This window comes from Canis lupus, chromosome 20 (assembly GCF_003254725.2).
Source record: "Canis lupus dingo isolate Sandy chromosome 20, ASM325472v2, whole genome shotgun sequence".
NCBI classification, from domain to species: Eukaryota; Metazoa; Chordata; class Mammalia; order Carnivora; family Canidae; genus Canis; species Canis lupus.
Genome location: NC_064262.1, coordinates 51429639 through 51446283, shown reverse-complemented (window position 1 = coordinate 51446283; position 16645 = coordinate 51429639). Strand labels below are relative to the sequence as shown.

At 51.7% G+C, this 16645-nt stretch overlaps 1 protein-coding gene across 2 annotated transcripts in view; it reads right to left on the bottom strand.

Annotated features, from left to right (window-relative positions):
• Positions 1 to 429: 429 nt before the first annotated feature.
• OLFM2 (olfactomedin 2) overlaps positions 430 to 16645 on the bottom strand; it is a 61400-nt gene continuing 45184 nt past the window's right edge. For both annotated transcript variants that reach the window (XM_049097669.1, XM_025457452.3), the window contains exons 2-6: positions 5427 to 5576; positions 3506 to 3652; positions 3044 to 3263; positions 2598 to 2704; positions 430 to 1582 (exon numbers count right to left, since the gene is read on the bottom strand). In XM_049097669.1, the coding sequence (XP_048953626.1) occupies positions 905 to 1582; positions 2598 to 2704; positions 3044 to 3263; positions 3506 to 3652; positions 5427 to 5576 (1302 nt within the window). In that variant the 3' untranslated portion in view covers positions 430 to 904. The remainder of the gene's footprint in view (positions 1583 to 2597; positions 2705 to 3043; positions 3264 to 3505; positions 3653 to 5426; positions 5577 to 16645) is intronic.

The window sequence follows — 16645 nt, the reverse complement described above, 5'->3', positions numbered from 1 at the left end:
GAAATTACAAAGCAAAAAGAAAAGGGAAAAATGCCATGTCCTACTCTCTCATACCCAGATTCTTAAAAGCAGCCAAATTGTTTAAAAAAAAAAATTTAAAAAGTTGCCAGATGGCTCAGTGATGCACCGGTGTGATCAACGAGTGAAAAACCAGTGATGGGGAATATTCATTCGAGGCCTGGTCGTCATCGTTGTGAGAGAATTCTCGGTTGTTTGGATCAAATTGCCTTTAGACAGATTGTTTTCAAACAAAACAACTTTGGAGTGGGTCCCCTCGCCTGTCTTCCCAGAGGGCTTGCCCACCAGGCCCTCAGGCTGGGCTTGTCTGCCTGGGTCAAAGGGGGCCCAGCTGGGATGGGTCTCCAGGCTCACACGTAGCCTCCACCTTGCCTCCTCTGCCCCCCTGAGACACACAGAGCAACCAAAGCCTCAAATGTCAAAGGTCCTGTTTATTCCAGCAACCTGGAAAGAAAGAGTGTAAATAAAAAAAAAAAAGAAAGAAAGAAACCGATCCATGCACTCAACTCCTTGAAGGGAGGGAAGGAGGCTTGGAGAGAGGGGCTAGGGGCTGGGTGGGAAGCGAGAAGGGAGGTGGAGGAGGGAAGAGAGAGACAGAGGCCTCAGGGAAAGGACCGGAGAGTCTGATCCATGAAAAGAGAGAGACAAGAGGGTCAGCAATAAAAAGGCAGAAAGAGTGAAGTATCAAAACCAGAGACCCAACAAAGGAGAAAAGACACACAGAGAACGCACTAATGAGAAATACAGAGGCAGAGAAGGAGAGCCCGGCGGAAAGGAGGGGAGAGAAAACAACGTACAGGAGAGGGGAGAAGAGAGGGCCCCGGAGAGAGAGAAAGGGACGTGGGTGGAGCAGAAGGGCGCCGGCCCTGGGCCTTGCAGGGCACCCTTAGGGGTCCCCGGCGGTGCTGATGACGTGGAAGAGGGTGACGTTGTACAGCACCTGGTGGCCGTTGTTCCAAGTGTAGAGGGCCCGCTCCCGGGGGTTGTAATCCAGCATGGAGATGTGGGAGTACTGGTTGTGGAAGGGCACGTCTGTGTACTCGTAACTGGACGTGTTGGTGAAGTAGGCGAAGTAGACCTTGGCCCCGGCCAGGTGGGAGTTGGTCACGTAGAGCACGCCGCAGATCATGAAGGCCTCGCCGGCGCTGCGCTTGGGGTAGCCGGTGTCCCAGGACCGCACGACCTCGAGCGTGTGCGGGTCCAGCCGGCTGACCACGATGTTGCCCGCGTTCTGGTTGGTGGTGTACACGGCCCAGAGCCCGCTCTCGTCCACCATGAAGTCCATGTCCGAGAAGCCGCCCCAGGAGTAGGGGAAGGTGTTGTTGTAGCCGGCCCCCGGGAGGCTCCTCTGCACCAGCACGGAGCGTGAGCGGAAGTGGTACTTGACCACCACGTTGCTCTGATACTTGTTGTAGAACAGGGAGCCGTTGTACACCACGTGGCCTGTGCCCGCCCACGGCTGGGGCAGCAGGTGCTGGATAAAGTTCTGGCCTTTGATGAAGTCTCCCAGAGTGCGGAACTCCAGGACCCGCCGGCCCTTGTAATAGCCATCCATGTACCAGACCTACGAGAGAGCTGCTGTCGCTGCGGAGCCGCCGCCGGCCACCCAAGGGCCCCAGCAACCACGCAAGAGTCACCCGTGGCTGTTAGGGGTCCGCGGTCGCTAAGTGGCCGTTAGTCAGTCATGGGATGTCCGGTGACCGTTCAGGACCGGTCATAGTCCCAGGAATGGGATCGTTTGGTCGGGGAACACCACTGGTCTTAAAACAGACACTTGCTACCTAAGGATCAAGGGAAATCGCCAGCCCTGGTGACTCACGGGGCCCGGGAATTCAGCAGTCACTGGAGATAGCATGATTAGCGGTTACTGGCCAGCACTTGGGTGACGAGGTCACTTGAATTCACCCCTGTAGCCACAAGATGACCCAGCCTGCCAGCAGCATCTCCTCTGCCATCATCGCCTACCGTCGCCAAGTCAGCATGGGTGAGTTCCCTCACCCCTGCTGATTATTGGGCTAAGCATCATAGAAGCTTGCATGCCAACACTGTCACGACCACTTTGAAGATAAGGAGATCGAGACTCTGGCGACATTAAGGAACTGCCCGAGATTTTCTAGCTGAGAATTTGGTGGCAGCAGGATGCAAATCCAAGCCTGATTCCCTAACCCAAGCTCTTAACCACTTGGTTGAACCACTATAATCTGTGGGAGGCCTGTGACGCTATTGAGACAGTGGCTACTTACTACCTCTAATCTGTGACACTCAGGGGCCACCCAGTGACCAATATCAGCCAGTAGGATAGTCACTGGGCAGTTAGTGGCTGGTTCCTGTGGGTCTGAGGTGATGGGCAGTCGTGACCATAAAGGCCACTGGAAGTCCAAAGGTCAACAACTGACATGGTGATTCTCAGGGCTGGAAGGTCCTTGATCACCTGGTGGTTACTAGACAGTCGAGGGGAGGGCCAAGGGGTCTGGGGATCCTGGGACACTTCAGGCTATAAGAGAAGCATTAGTGTGGAATTGCTGGGCACGTGGGCAGCCACAGGCTGCCTGACTCCTGGGGTGGACATGATCACTCACCCGGCTATCCGCACTGGGGGCCATCGTGTCGGTCATCCAGGAGCCAAAGCGGGACCCCATGGCCCGAATGGTGATGGGGTTACTGACCCCAGTCAGCTTCCCGCAGCCTGGGAGGCAGGAACAGGGTAGATAAGGACGGAGGATGGGAAGAGCCCGAGGGAGACAGGCAAGGATGATGGTATGATCAAACTGGGAAGAGCTGGGACCAGGCGTGAGGGAGGATCCAGAAATCTGGTCCCAAGATGGAGTTAGGTTGAAGGTAAGGGGGCCGGGAGTCAAGGGTTGGGGCCATTTCCAGTTTGGGGGTCTATTTTAGGCCTGGGGTATTAAGTCAAAGGTCAAAGTTTAGACGTTAGAGGTCAAAGCCATGTGCAGCTTCTGGGCATAGCGGTGGTATTAGGGTTGGGCGTGGAGGTCGGGGGTCAAAGTCAAGGGTCAAAGCATACCCAGCTTCTGGGCGCAGGCATGGAGCCGGGCCTCCAGGGCCATCACCCGCTGCTGCAGGTCCTCGTACCCGTAGGCGCCCATCTCCTCCTGGATGGCTGCAAGGCTGCTGGAGAGATTCCTCACCTCCTCCCGCAGGCGCACGATGGTGCGCGCGTCCGCCTTGTACTGCTCCAGGACTGAGCTCAAGGGCAACAGCTCCGACATCCTGTCCTTCAGTTCCTGCCCACCGAGATGGAACTCTCACTGATCCTAACCCCTGACCTCTGACCCAGGCCTGGCCCTAACCTTTGACCCACCCCTCATCTTTGATGCATACCTGGCCCTTGACATTTGGTCCACACTCGACCCTGGATCCCAGCCTCCCCTTGGTCCTTCCCAGACACCACGACCCCACTCTCAGAACTAACGGTCGCTGATCCCAGTTCTTCCCTTGGCCCCTGACCTGACCCAGAACGACCCACCTGGAAGCTCTTTGCTGAGAGGGACCCATCAGCCGCCCGGAGTCGTGCGTCCAGGCTTCGCATGAGTGTCTCCATGCTGCGCACGTACTGGAGGTCACGGTACGTCCGCAACTCAAGGACCTCCATGGACTGGGAGACATTCTGGACCTAGGAGCTCAGGAGGGTTAGGGAGAGCCAGACCCCTGCCCTCCCCAGCCCCTGAGATGCCACAGACCAGGCTGGTGAAGCCAGAGGCCAACACCCCACCAACCTGCTCCCCTGATCTGACCAGCAACCTCCTGATGACATGCCCAGGCCATCCGTCTGCTCCGGCCTGGTGTGGCCACTACCACCTCTCCCCTCTCTCTCCCCTTCCTCCCTGGTCTCCGCGCTTACACCCTCGCCCCCCACAGTCCATCCTTCACACAGCAGCCAGAGAGAGCTTTTCAAAAGGAAGACTGGATCACCTTCCCCTGCAGCCCTGCTGGTCGGTCTTGCCTCCTCACCTGCCTTGCCTCCATGCTCATCCACTGGGACCACCAGCCCCCTTTCCCTGCACAGACTCAAAGCTCCTTTCCTCCTGGGGGCCCTCCCACCTGCCAATCCCTTTCCCAGGAGCACTGTTCCCAGGCCCATTCCACTTGCCGATTCCTCTACAGGGAGCACTGTTCCCGGGGCCATTCCACCTGCCGATTCCTCTACAGGGAGCATTGTTCTCTTTGTCTTGCCATGCTGGCTCCTTGCATCCTTCAGGCCTCAACCCCAGTGTCACCTGCTCAGAGTGGCCTCCTCTGACCACCCTGCCTCCAGTAACTCTTCATCCTGTCTCCCTCACGTGGTTATTTTCTTCCTAGCTACAACTACTGCCCAGAACATTCTTACTCATCTGCCTCCTTCAGGGGGGATCGTCATGGTCAAGAAAGACCCAGTGTCAGGCTCATCCACAGCGAAATCACCAGTGCCCAGCACTGACCTAAACTAGATGCCCAGGGAGTACTTCTCAGCTACATGAATGAACTGAATTCCGTCGCCCTAGCCTCTCCTAACCCAGAACGAGGACCCCCTGGCTCCCACCTCCACCTGCCTCAGGTGAATTTCACTTGACAAAGGTGAGCTCTACCCGTCAAGGTAAACTCAGAGACAACACTAGGTGCTTGCAGAAACACACAGGTTTTCCTGCACCCTGTTCACATGACACATGGAAGTTCTCAGAAACTCAACAGCCCAATACCCATCCTGGATGCCACAAAGCAATCAGGGGACACCACGTGGATGTGCCAAACTGGTGGGCAAAGCAGTTCTGGTGGGCGGGGCAGGATCCTGCAGAGTTCGTGGGTGGGTGGGAGACCCCGGTGCTGACTAGGATCTCTTCTGTTCTCTACCATTTCCTCAGCTTCCTCCTCTATGGGATGATGATGGGAGGTAGCTGGTCCCTTTCAACACTGACATCGGAGCTAATGAGCAGTTCAGCTGGATAGTGTCAAGGGACAGCAATCAGTCTATAAAGGGCATCAGAACATCCTCAGGGATGTTCTGAATGGGGACTGTTTCATATCAACCATAATCAGAAGGGGATGGAATCTTGTATGTGTCTGGGGTTGGAAGGTGAGACCCCTCTCCAAGGGACACGGGACATTTTTCTCAGCAGGTGAGTCTGGCGAGTTAAAGAGCTGAGTGGGATGTGCACGGTTGGGGCCAGAGATCACACACAGGAGACTCAGATGCTGCCTCCCCCGTCCCTACACAGCGCTCAGCTTCTCCAAAGACCCATTGAACAGATGTTGGCTAAAATATCCCCTTGGAGGGGAGCTGGGTTATCCACTAGCTCTGAATAGTCTACCTGGCTAGATCTGGCCCCAGATGACTTGGGGGGCGGGGGCAAAGACAGGGTGGGAACTGGGAGATTTTCACGGACTTCCCGGGGAACCTGGCAGGTCCTTACCTTCTCCATCAGCTGCCGCAGCTCCCGGCTCCGGCCATCGCGGGAGCAGGTGCTCTGTGCAGGGATCACAGCCGTGCAGATGCATTTCCCGTCGGGGGCCTGGGCCGAGGTATACAGCTGCCAGCCTTCCTCCGGGCTTTGGAAGAGGGTCTGCGGGGAAGTCAGGGGTCAGACAGCAGGAACCCAATGGGGGATTCACTCTGCCCATGCTGAGGGAGAAAGGGGACCCAGGGAAATGACGGGTGCCCTGGAATGTGCTGGACCATGTGCCGAATGCCTGATGCATGTGATCTCAAGCGCTCCTCAAGAAAACCCATTTCACAGATGATGTGTGGGGCGGGTTAAGGAGCATGGCAAAAAATTGAGGGATTCGAACCCTTCCGCGAGACAGGAATTCATTCTCTCACACAAGTTCGCATACACACAACACTGGCTCTGCCTCAACGGGGCACAGACCCACTCGTACCGATCCCCAAACCGGGACCTCCCTCTCTGCTTTCCCAGCCCACTGGGAAACATGGACTCTGGATATGTCCCAGTAAGTTAATGGCCAAAGGGTGACCGAATCCTCACAGAGACTTCCAGGCCATTGAATAGAAAGCATCACTGCAGACTCCTAAATTAAACTTCATGTCAGCTTATGATGCTTAGATAATTCAGGGATCAATCATGGCGGTTTCCCAAGCCATGATCCTTGGAACACTGGCAATCATTCCAGGCGTGCTCAGTGATCAAATAAATGTGTGCATTGTAGCATGAAACAAGTCCCTTTGATGCAGGACTTATCAGAGCCCTTGAAATGCTAATGGGCATCAAGGAACTCCAAAACTTTCTACACTTAGGAAATATGTAGTGAGTGCCCCTTCTATGCCTGGTATAGGGTCTGGGATAGGGCTGGGAAGAGAGAAGTGAAGAAAACATCTGGCTGCTGCCCATGGATAGAGGAGACATCAAGCATGTAACCCCACTGATACTTCTAGAACTGTTTACTTCGGTGAATGCTCCAAAGAAATTGCAAGGAGTAACAGGGGATCTTTCTCAGGCTGGGGATTTCAGAGGAGGTACCCCACAAAGGGATGCTTATGTTGAACTTGAAGGACGAGTGAGCCAGGAGAAAGGGATAGGGGAGGGGACGCTTGACAGCACAAAACCAATCAATATCTAGAAATATTTGAGAAACATTGCTCAAAAAGCATTGAGTAATCACTGGATGGAACACGGTGGGCTCCTAGATCAGGCCCCCTTGAGCTTCCGCAGAACACACTGGACTTTGTCACAAGTCCCAATCTCTTTGTTTTTATCAGGGAAGGATGATTTCCTTTGTTCAGCAAATATTTGGTAAGCTCCTAGTGTGTGTCAGGCTGTATTCTGAATATTGAAAACACAGCAGTAAACACAATGCGAAAACACAAAAGCTCTTCTAGGAGCTTACGTTAGACAAAGACAGGGATAGACAAGTAAATGCCAGATATCTAAAGGGTGATGAGTGTCATAGAAAGAAGTATATAGGGAAGGAATAATGGGGGGGGGTGGGTGTTGCTGTTGTTCGGGGTTGCAATTTTAGGGTGGCCTGGGAAGGCCTCCATGAATGTGTCATTTGAGTCAAGACCTGAAAGGGGTGAAGGATTAGCCATGCAGATATCTGGGGAAGGATGTTCCAGGCAGAGATAAAAGCAGGTGCAAAGGCCCTGAGGCAGTAGCATGCCCAGTTTGTTCGGGAAACATGGATAAGGCTGGCATGGCTGGAACAGAGTGAGAATGGTGACAAGGGGTTGGGGGGAAATGAGGGCAGGGAGGGGGCAGCACAGCATGTTCAAGACCTGTGGGCTGTAGGGAAGACTTTAGTTTTTCCTGGGTGAAGTGGGAGCCACAGAGGATGGGGAACGGTGGAGGTCACCAGACCCAAGTGCTCACAGGCACCCCCTGGTGGCTGTCAGAGGGGAGGGACAGACTGGGGAGCAAGGGTAGAAAAGGGGGGGAGGGGGCAGATAAGGTGAACAGGGATGGGTGGTGGCGGTAGAGGTGGGAAACGGAAGATTCTGGTCCTAACCAGGATGCGTTCCTACATACCTGGAAGAAACTGATAAAACCCAAGTGTTTTACAGAGAAACAAAGCCCCACAATAATTGTTCATTTGGACAGCTGTTAACTGATCGCCCCACAGAAGCTGTTCCCATGAGCCGTAGCAGAGATAAGCCAGGCTGTGAGTTACGAGCAATCCTGGAGATGCCAGCGATTAGCCCACCTTTTTCCTCTCCCACTCAATAAAGTCTTTTTTTTTTTTAAAGCTTATTGTAATGTGAGCAAGTGATATAATTGTACAGATGAGCTTGACTCCTCCACTGATTTATAAGACAACACAACCATTCATAAACGCCATCTGAAATGATTGTAATTAGTCTTTGTGCCTTATGTACACCCTTTTGGAGTTGGGGGATCCCCCTTTACACCAGTCCACGTCTCCTCCGCGGAGCAGTGGAGTCACTCACCTTCCCGGCCTTTCGTGCACGCAGGTATGATTCAGGTAGAGCCAACACTCAGGCCTCCCCAGGACTTCACTGCAGAAGCATCTGGGGTCCCCCCTTTGCCAAAGGCTTCCTCTGGCCATCAAAGCCCCCCCTGCCTTCGCACGGGGCAGGCAGCAGAAGTCCCCCACCCCTTGCAGTCCTCCACAGCACCACACAGGAGTTCGTGCGAGGTGCGAGGTGCAGGTCTCGGTAGCCCTCTCAACCCTCCAGTAGGAGAGCTCTGCGGGGGGTGCCACATGCAGCTTTCCAGGGGAGCCCACTGGCACCTGTACTCCGCCCGCATGGAGTCCTTCACTTCCCCTACTGGTTCCTGGTGGCATCACCTCCCCGGCGAATACTTGCACTCAACCACTCCCCACCAGCTCTGCTTCTGAGGGAGTCCGACCTAAGGCAAGAAGGGTGGCCCAAGAACGCCTTCCGCCTTGGTTCCAGGAGAATGTGAAACTACCTGTGTCTCCTTTCATGACAAATCTGGTTCTTTAAAACACAACAAAAGAGAGAACTTGAGCCTAAGCACCCCCATCCGTGTTCCCCTGGCTCTGATCCCCAAGCAACTTGGACAGAATCCCCCGCCCCATACTCCCCGAAGAGTCTCATTTGTGCAGAGACAATGCAGCCCGGTTCAACATAATTAACATCTCCTTTCTACAATTCCTAGTGTGTCCTCTGAAGCAAACAAGCCATTTTCTTTCAACATACGAAATATTGAATTGTAAAAGAGAAGCAAGATTTAAGTGGCAAGGAGAGAAGGCCTCCACGGCTTTCCTAAAATAATTGTCTGCGTTGGACGCACCTCGCTGAAGTGTTCTCTGCAGCAGTGTAATTAAATGCCTGGGGCTTGGCTGCCAACTCTCAGCACAGCAGGGATCCAGAGTTTCGCCTGGCAGGTTCAGGTTCAAATACGCAGTCAAGTTTGCGTCCCCGGGAACCACTGGAACATCCTGGAAGGCTCACTGTTTGAGGGTGCCAATGCCAGCTCTTTCAGACCGGGTTTAGCTTGGAACCTCGGTCATGAACTCTTGGGAGGTCAGAGTCCCAGGCATAGAGCATTGGCCTATCCCAAGGAAAATGCTTGTAACAGCAGGTGTGAGAGCCCAGGAACTGTCTAGGTACAGAAGCCTCCAATCAGGTGGACGGTCCTCACCTCAGATGTGGCAAATGTACCGGAGAAGCCAGCTGCTCTCTTGGCTGAGCTGCTCGCTGGTTCTGAGCTTAATATTCCTGCTAATGGGCTCTAAGCGGGTAAGCTATGTGCTCAAGTAGCTGTTTCTCAAATCGTCTTTTCTGGCTGGGAAATTTTTTTTTTTTTTCCAAATACTTTCGTTGAGGATGCTGCCCCAATTAAGCAAGCAGTCCCCATAACAGGTCCAGGACTGACACGCAGGAAAAATTTTTCTTGCTGTCACTCCCAGGATCATCATCTCAGCCTACAGCCCTGCCACCCACATCTTGGTTCAAAAACAATTCCTGGTTCTTCTTCCCGGGGAGGAGGGACTGCCACAGGATCCCGGGCCAGCCATCCGTGGAGCGCTGGCTATCAGGGAGGTGAGCCAACAGAGAGAGAGCAAGCGGCTGTCTCTTAATAAGACAAGGATATTATTGCATTTGAGGCCGGGTAATTGAATCAAGAGGCACAAGTAGCTTGGGGCTTATATATTTATTTGTACCCTGCCTTGTTGCAGAGGACTCCGAGCGGTTTACAAGGATATGTAAACTACCACACGGTAGCTCCAGTGAGACAGGGGAGTAGGAATTCGATGTTTTGGGAGGGCAGTCTGCCAATCCAGGTTTCTGCATTTGCATTTAACCCAGCCAACCCCAGTGGAAGAATTTAGCTTGTGTGGACAAGCACACGATGGCTACGAAGATGCTCATTAAAGCACTGTTTCCAATTGGACCCCTCAAATTTTCTCCCTCCAGTTGTTTGACAGTGGCAGGGGAGGGCTTGATTTCAAAACTTAAGGCTCAAAAAAAAAAAAAAATCAACAAAAACGTAAGGCTCATACACAGGAGGGAATAGTATGCAGTCATGAAAACTGGAGTTTAGCGGGGATTCTTCTTGTCCTCTTCAGATTGGTTTTATCTTCTAAGTTTCCTACATGAACATGTATTGGTCCTGAAAAGATTTTTTTTCAAGCCTTTAATTTTTTTCTTTTTTTTGCAAGGGAGACAAGGAAAGGAAAAGTAGGGACATAGACAGAGCCAGAAATTAGGCTAAGAAAAAAACTCATCCCTTTAAAACCCAAGCAACCAGCATATGGTCAGGCCATAAATTTGGCTCCAAGTTCCTTAGCAGCCAACTCAAAAAGGAAAAGCTGGTCATTTATGCGGTTCCCAGTGTCCTGAAACAAAAGCACAGCAGATGCTCAGGAGCAAGCTTAACTATTTTCGGTACCAAGAACAGGCAAGGATCTCTCCCACGATCCTCCCAAAAAGGAGTCCCTCTGATGTCACCAGCATCTTTCCCGACAACATTCCTTACACTGGGGGCAGGGGGGAGAAGAAAGGTGTGGGCAAAACAGGTGAAGGGGATTCAGAGCCACAAACTTCCAGTTACAAAATAAATAAGTCACGGGGATGAAAAGCACGCCATAGGGAATGTGCTCGATCTATTGTAACAGCGTCGTACGGGGACAGATGGTGACTACACTTCTCATCGTGAGCACTGCACAAGGTATAGAGTTATCAAATCACTGTGTTGTACACCTGAAGCTAATATAACATTGTATTTTTTTTTTCAATTTAAAAAACTTATGACAGGGGCACCTGGGTGGCTCAGTCAGTTAAGCGTCTGCCTTTGGCTCAGGTCATGATCCTGGAGTCCTGGGATGGAGCCCTGAGTCAGCAGGGAGTCTGCTATTCCTTCTCCCTCTGCCCCTCCATCCTGCTTCTGCATGCATGCTCTCTCTCTCTCTCAAATAAATAAAATCTTAAAAAAAAAATCCCTTATGACAGAAACAACTCATTCCCTTTGGATGTTTATTACCCCTACTTAGATGGTAGACTAGAGGCAGGTGTTAGGAGCAGAGTCTGGGGGTCAGGCGGCCTGGGTTTTTGTCCTGCCTTGGCCACTTGCTTGTTGTCTGATCCAGGCAAGTCACTTCATCTCCACTCCCTCATCTGGAAAATGGACAGGATCATGGTACCTACCTCACAGGGCAGCTGGGAAACTCGAATGAGTTAATGCTCTCTATGGGCGAGCATCTACAACAGTCATCATCATGTAGGACTATGTGTTTGCTGCTATTATTATTATTATTATTATTACTACTACTACTACTACTACTACTACTACTACTACTACCTTAATGACTCTAAAGCAAATTCCCTAACTTTCTGAAGTCAAAATGGTCTGAGCTTGATGCAGGTCTTGAACTGAGACAATCTGGAAGAACCGATGAGAATCTGGTGGAGCTGCGGCTGAGGCCACGGATGATGGACAGTCCCCAAAGGCCCATGTTGGAGAGGAGTGAGCCCTGCAGAAGATGGGCAGAGAGGCTCGCTCCATCCTCATCCCCATGTGGCTCAGTGGGCTTCCTGTCCCAGAATATCTCCTGAATACAATTTGCCAGGGAGGAGTCCTGTCTCATCTTGGCTGGCAATCAACAAGTCTTCACCGCTAGCCATTGTCTCTGGTCCATCCTCTGGTCTTCCTGGAACACCTTGCTTTGACCACCTCTGGGCCTTTGCACAGGCTGGACCCTCTGCCATCAACACTCCTGCCCCATCTCATGGCCAGGCTAACTCTCCCCATTCCTGGGGCTCTCGTGCAGATGTCTCTTCCAAAAGTAGCCTCGATGCCCCCTTGTTACCCACCTCCCAAGGCCTTCCCTGATACTTCCATTTCTTCCTCTATGTCAAGCATTGTTCTAAGCACTTTGTAAGTAGATGATTGGCAGGCGCTGTCATTTGGGCCTTTGATAAGAGAAGAAACTAGGGCAGAGGATTCAAGTGTCTTTCCGAGAGCTTCACAGTCTCTAATATGGTCTTGGGGCTTTGAACACAGGGCATCTGGCTCCACAGTCCACACCTCCATGTCATGCCTTCCCAGCACTCCTTCAGGGGCTGATCACAATAGCCACTAGGACCTCACGGGTGTGACTAGTGGCTCAAAGCCTGCCTCTGCCCCCATATGGGGGTGGGGAGGTCTGTCTGCTCATCAACCACATCCCCTGGGCCTGGCATGCTGAATGTTTGTTGAATGACTAGACAGTGGATGGCCAATGGGACAGAGATCCACCATGCGTTTCCCCTTCTGCCACCGAACTAACTTCTGTCGTCCTAAGGAGGATCAGGGATTGTGTCATATCAGGCTGGAGACAGGCACCCAGCAAACTGAGAAGTGGCCATGGCTTCTCCCTGACTGCCAGGATGGCAGAAGGGCCATGATGAATAATCAGGGACATGCCTGTCTGCCACATCTGAGCCGTGACAGGGGCCGTGTCCCTCTGGAGGGCTTGAGATAATAGCAGGCTGCTCCTGTCAGACTTCGAGATATGGGCAAATGCCCCCTGAGTGATAAACTTGACAGGTCTTAAAGACAACATCAGCTCACCGATGTCAAGACGGAGGACGGGGCCTCTGCAGCCTAAGGAGCTGGGGCTTTGCCTGTGAGAGCCTGTTGCTGGGGGCAACTGTGAGCCCATTCATTCATTCATTCATTCCCTCCCATTTTGCCCCAAGCGGCTATGCAGACTGGCAGCACAACACAACCTTTTACGCTCTGGAGCAGCCCAAGCCTTGACAGAAGATCCCCAGCATCCTTGACCCCCAGTCAAAGCCAATACTTACGTCTCAGGATATCTTAGTCTCTGCCATCACAATGCCAATATGGACCAATAATCGATGACACAGACTTTCTTGGGAAATGCAGGCAGAGACACAGGTCTCTCAGTTCCACTGACCTCCACCACTCAAGTCCAAGAAAGGTGTGGAGAAGGCTTGCCTTGTACAAATATTTACAAACTCAGTCCATTCCCTCCAAGTGTGGCCCATACTGTGTTGGAACCATCACGAATCTCTGCAGACAGCTCTAAAAGTAGGGTTTATGGGCAAGGGTTTGCATCAAGGCTATAAATTTTCATACAAGGGTCATTCCAATCATTAGACAAACTTGTCTTGAGAAAGTGCAAGTCCCCACCACCCCCACCCCTAACACTCAGGAACACCCTATTTAAAGAGATCTTTCTGGGAGGAAATAAACTCTCTCCCAAGCCTGCTAAGTCTCCCGGGCCTCCTATCAGATCCTCAGTGACTCATGAGCTCTTTATCACCCCAGGGCCTTTGAACTTGCTGCTCACTGCACAGCTGTCCAGGTGAGCCATGATGAGGTCCTCCCCCAGGGTAGGTGTAATTGGGACAGACTAGTCAGAGCTCACAGGATTTGCCTGGGGCCAGACATTGGTGGAAGGAAAGGGGAGAGATGAGGAATAGGGTGGGTGGGTGGGGGTGCTTTTATTCAGCTGGAGAAGGCTGAAGGCGGGGGAAGGGGAAGATGGAGTGGGGGTGGGTGGGCAGAGTGGGGAAGAATAGAAATCAAGAGTCTGGCCTGAGATGTGCATTTGGGTGCTGCTGGCAGAGAGCTGGGATTTAAATTCACAGAATGGATGGAGGGGAGGAGGCACCACGCACGCCCACGGAGGCTTCATATTTTATTTAACAACTTGTAGAGTTTGCCCTTTGCTATGGACTGAATGCTTCTGTCTTCCCAAAACCCATATGTTGAAGCCCAACCGGCCATGTGATGGTGTTTGAAGGTGGTGCCCTGATTAGAGACCCGAGAGGGCTCCCTCGTCCCTCCCGCCACATGATGACACAGGGAGAGGACGCTGCCTATGAGCCAGAATCTGGCTCTCGTCAGACACAGAATCCGCCTGCACTTTGATAGACTCCCCAGCCTCCAGGACTGTGAGAAATAACTGTGGTTGCTTCAGCCCGTCCATCTATACTACTTGTGTTATACAACCCGAACAGCCTAAGCCACTCTTCTAAGCTGCTTTACAAATGTGAAGTCCTTGTAGCCTCCGCTCACGCAGTGAGGTAGGTACTAGCGCTAGCTCCATTCTACTTTTTTTTTATGATTTTATTTATTTACTTGAGAGAGAGAGAAAAAAAAAGAGAGAGCATGAGTGGGGTGAGGGGCAGATGGAGAAGCACTGAGCAGGGAACTCGATGTGGGGCTCAATACCAAGGCCCTGGGATCGTGACCTGAGCCGAAGGCAGACGCTTCACTGACCGAGCCACCCAGGTGCCCCACACTAGCCCCATTTTACAGATGGAAAAATTGAGGCACAGAGAGAAGTCAGTTGTTCAAATTCACAGAGCAGATAAGTATCCAAGCTGGGATTTGGACCCTGGCCTGTCAGACTCTCAGATCCTTGCTCAGGGGAGAAGAGTCTTTCTCCTTTCCATGGAAGCTTGGCCTCGCCTCTGATCCATTCTCCCCAGAGAGGCCAGAGCTGGCTTGTGACATGTCACTTCCCCCTGGAAACTTTCGCGGCTCCAGGTGCCTTCCATATAAAGCCAGTCACTCGTCCTTCCCGAATGAGCCTGACTGAATCCTCAGCTTCCTCACTTGCCTGTCTCCACCCCACAGTTATTTTAGTTCCGTTTCTGTCGCTGGACTTTTGTCTGTGCTCCGACACTCGCCCTCCTCTTCACATGGGGGAAACCTGCTCAGGCCTCAGCAGAGTGGGGTGCTCTGGTTTCAATGCCCTAAATTGATTTTAGGATTTTTAGTAGTGCCTCTCCCCCCAAGACATGCACACACACACACCACAGAGTCCTGTGACCATGGGATATGGTAGTTCCATGCAAAGAGAGGTCTTTCAGCATCATGAAAGTGGTAGTAGTAATAATAATAATTAATAATAGCATCATCATCAGTAAAAGCTCAAATTGATGGCACACGTCCTGTGAACCAGGCCCTATTCTGGGTGCTTTGCAGCTAATTTCTCACCAATCCTCATAAGAACCCTATGTGGTTGAGCCAAAATAAATGTTCAAGTCCTGGATATGCAGCTATCTTTTTGTGAGTTCCTACGCAGATCACTTGGCCTCTGTCATTTGTAAAAAAAGAGATCAAAACTGTCCTTTGGGGGAACCTGGGTGGCTCAGTGGTTGAGCATCTGCCTTTGGCTCAGGTCGTGATCCCAGGGTCCTAGGATCAAGTCTCGAATCAGGCTCCCTGCTTCTCCCTCTGCCTGTGTCTCTGCTTCTCTCTCTCTCTGTGTCTCTCATGAATAAATAAATAAATAAAACCTTTAAAAAAAATCCCTACAATCCCTCAAAGAGATGTTTCTTTAGTCAGACCCTGAAGGGAGCAGTAGCTGCTCAATAAATACATGTGCACAAACAGGCAGCTGTACAGTTCAACAGCACAGGCTGGATGCAGTCCAAATTCTGACCTGTTCCTTCCTGTGCGACCTGGGGCAAGCAGCTTAACCCCTCTGTGCCTTTCTTAATCTCTCTGCTTTCTCACCTAAAAGATGTGATAGTAATAGCCAGGCTTTGCACAGCTGTCATCAGGATGAGGAGTTAGCACTTATTAAGAGTCAACTGCAGTGCCTGGTACACAGTGTGTGCCCAGTCAGTAGGACCTTCATAGTAACTCACGGAACCAGTGCTGTTCTAGAATAGTTCCATGTCCCTTGCTGACTTTTTAAAAACAAAATATATATTTTTTAATGTTGGAATGATTTTAGCTTTACAGGGCAGCCCAGGTAGCTCAGCGGTTTAGCATCACCTTCAGCCCAGGGCCTGATCCTGGAGACCCAGGATCGAGTCCCACGTCGGGCTCCCTGCATGAAGCCTGCTTCTTTGTTTGTTTGTTTTTGTTTTGCTTTGTTTTTTAAGATTTATTTATTTATTTATTCAGAGAGAGAGAGAGAGAGAGGCAGAGACACAGGCAGAGGGAGAAGCAGGCTCCATGCAGGGAGCCCGACGTGGGACCCGATTCCGGGTCTCCAGGATCACACCCCAGGCTGCAGGCGGCGCTAAACCGCTGCGCCACTGGGGCTGCCCATGGAGCCTGCTTCTCCCTCTGCCTGTGTCTCTGCCTCTCTCTCTGCGTGTCTCTCATGAATAAATAAGTAAAATCTTTAAAAAAAAATTTTAGCTTTATTGAAAAGTGGTGAAGATAGCAGAGACCTCCCATATACCCTCTACCCGATTTCCCCTGTTGGTAACATCCTGCACACCCATGATACACCTGTCACAATGAAGAAACCAGCATTGGTGCTCCACTGCGACTACATTTCAGCCATATTCGGATTTCCCCAGCTGGACCAGAGTCCCACCCAGAATCCCACACTGCACTTAGTCCTCACGTCTTCTTCATCTCCTCTGGTCGTGATAGCTTCTCAGTCTTCCCTTGTTTCTCAGGACCTTGACGGTTTTGAGCGCTAGTGGTCAAGGACTTTGCACTTGCCCCACAGGCTTTGAAGGACAGGAACCAGGTCTTAATTTCTCCCCTGGCACACTGCCCGATGCCTGGCACACAGTAGCTGCTTCAGAGACACTTCCTAAATGAATGAATACATGAATGGCAATCATTTCTTTCTTTATTCTCCTACACCCCGTGTTCTGTGGGCATCCCTGCCAGAGGCTAGATCTAGAAAAGTTCACAGTGAAATAAAAGCTCTTCTCTTTTCAGAAGGGCTCCTTTTTGATCCTTTCTTTGTAGACATCAAG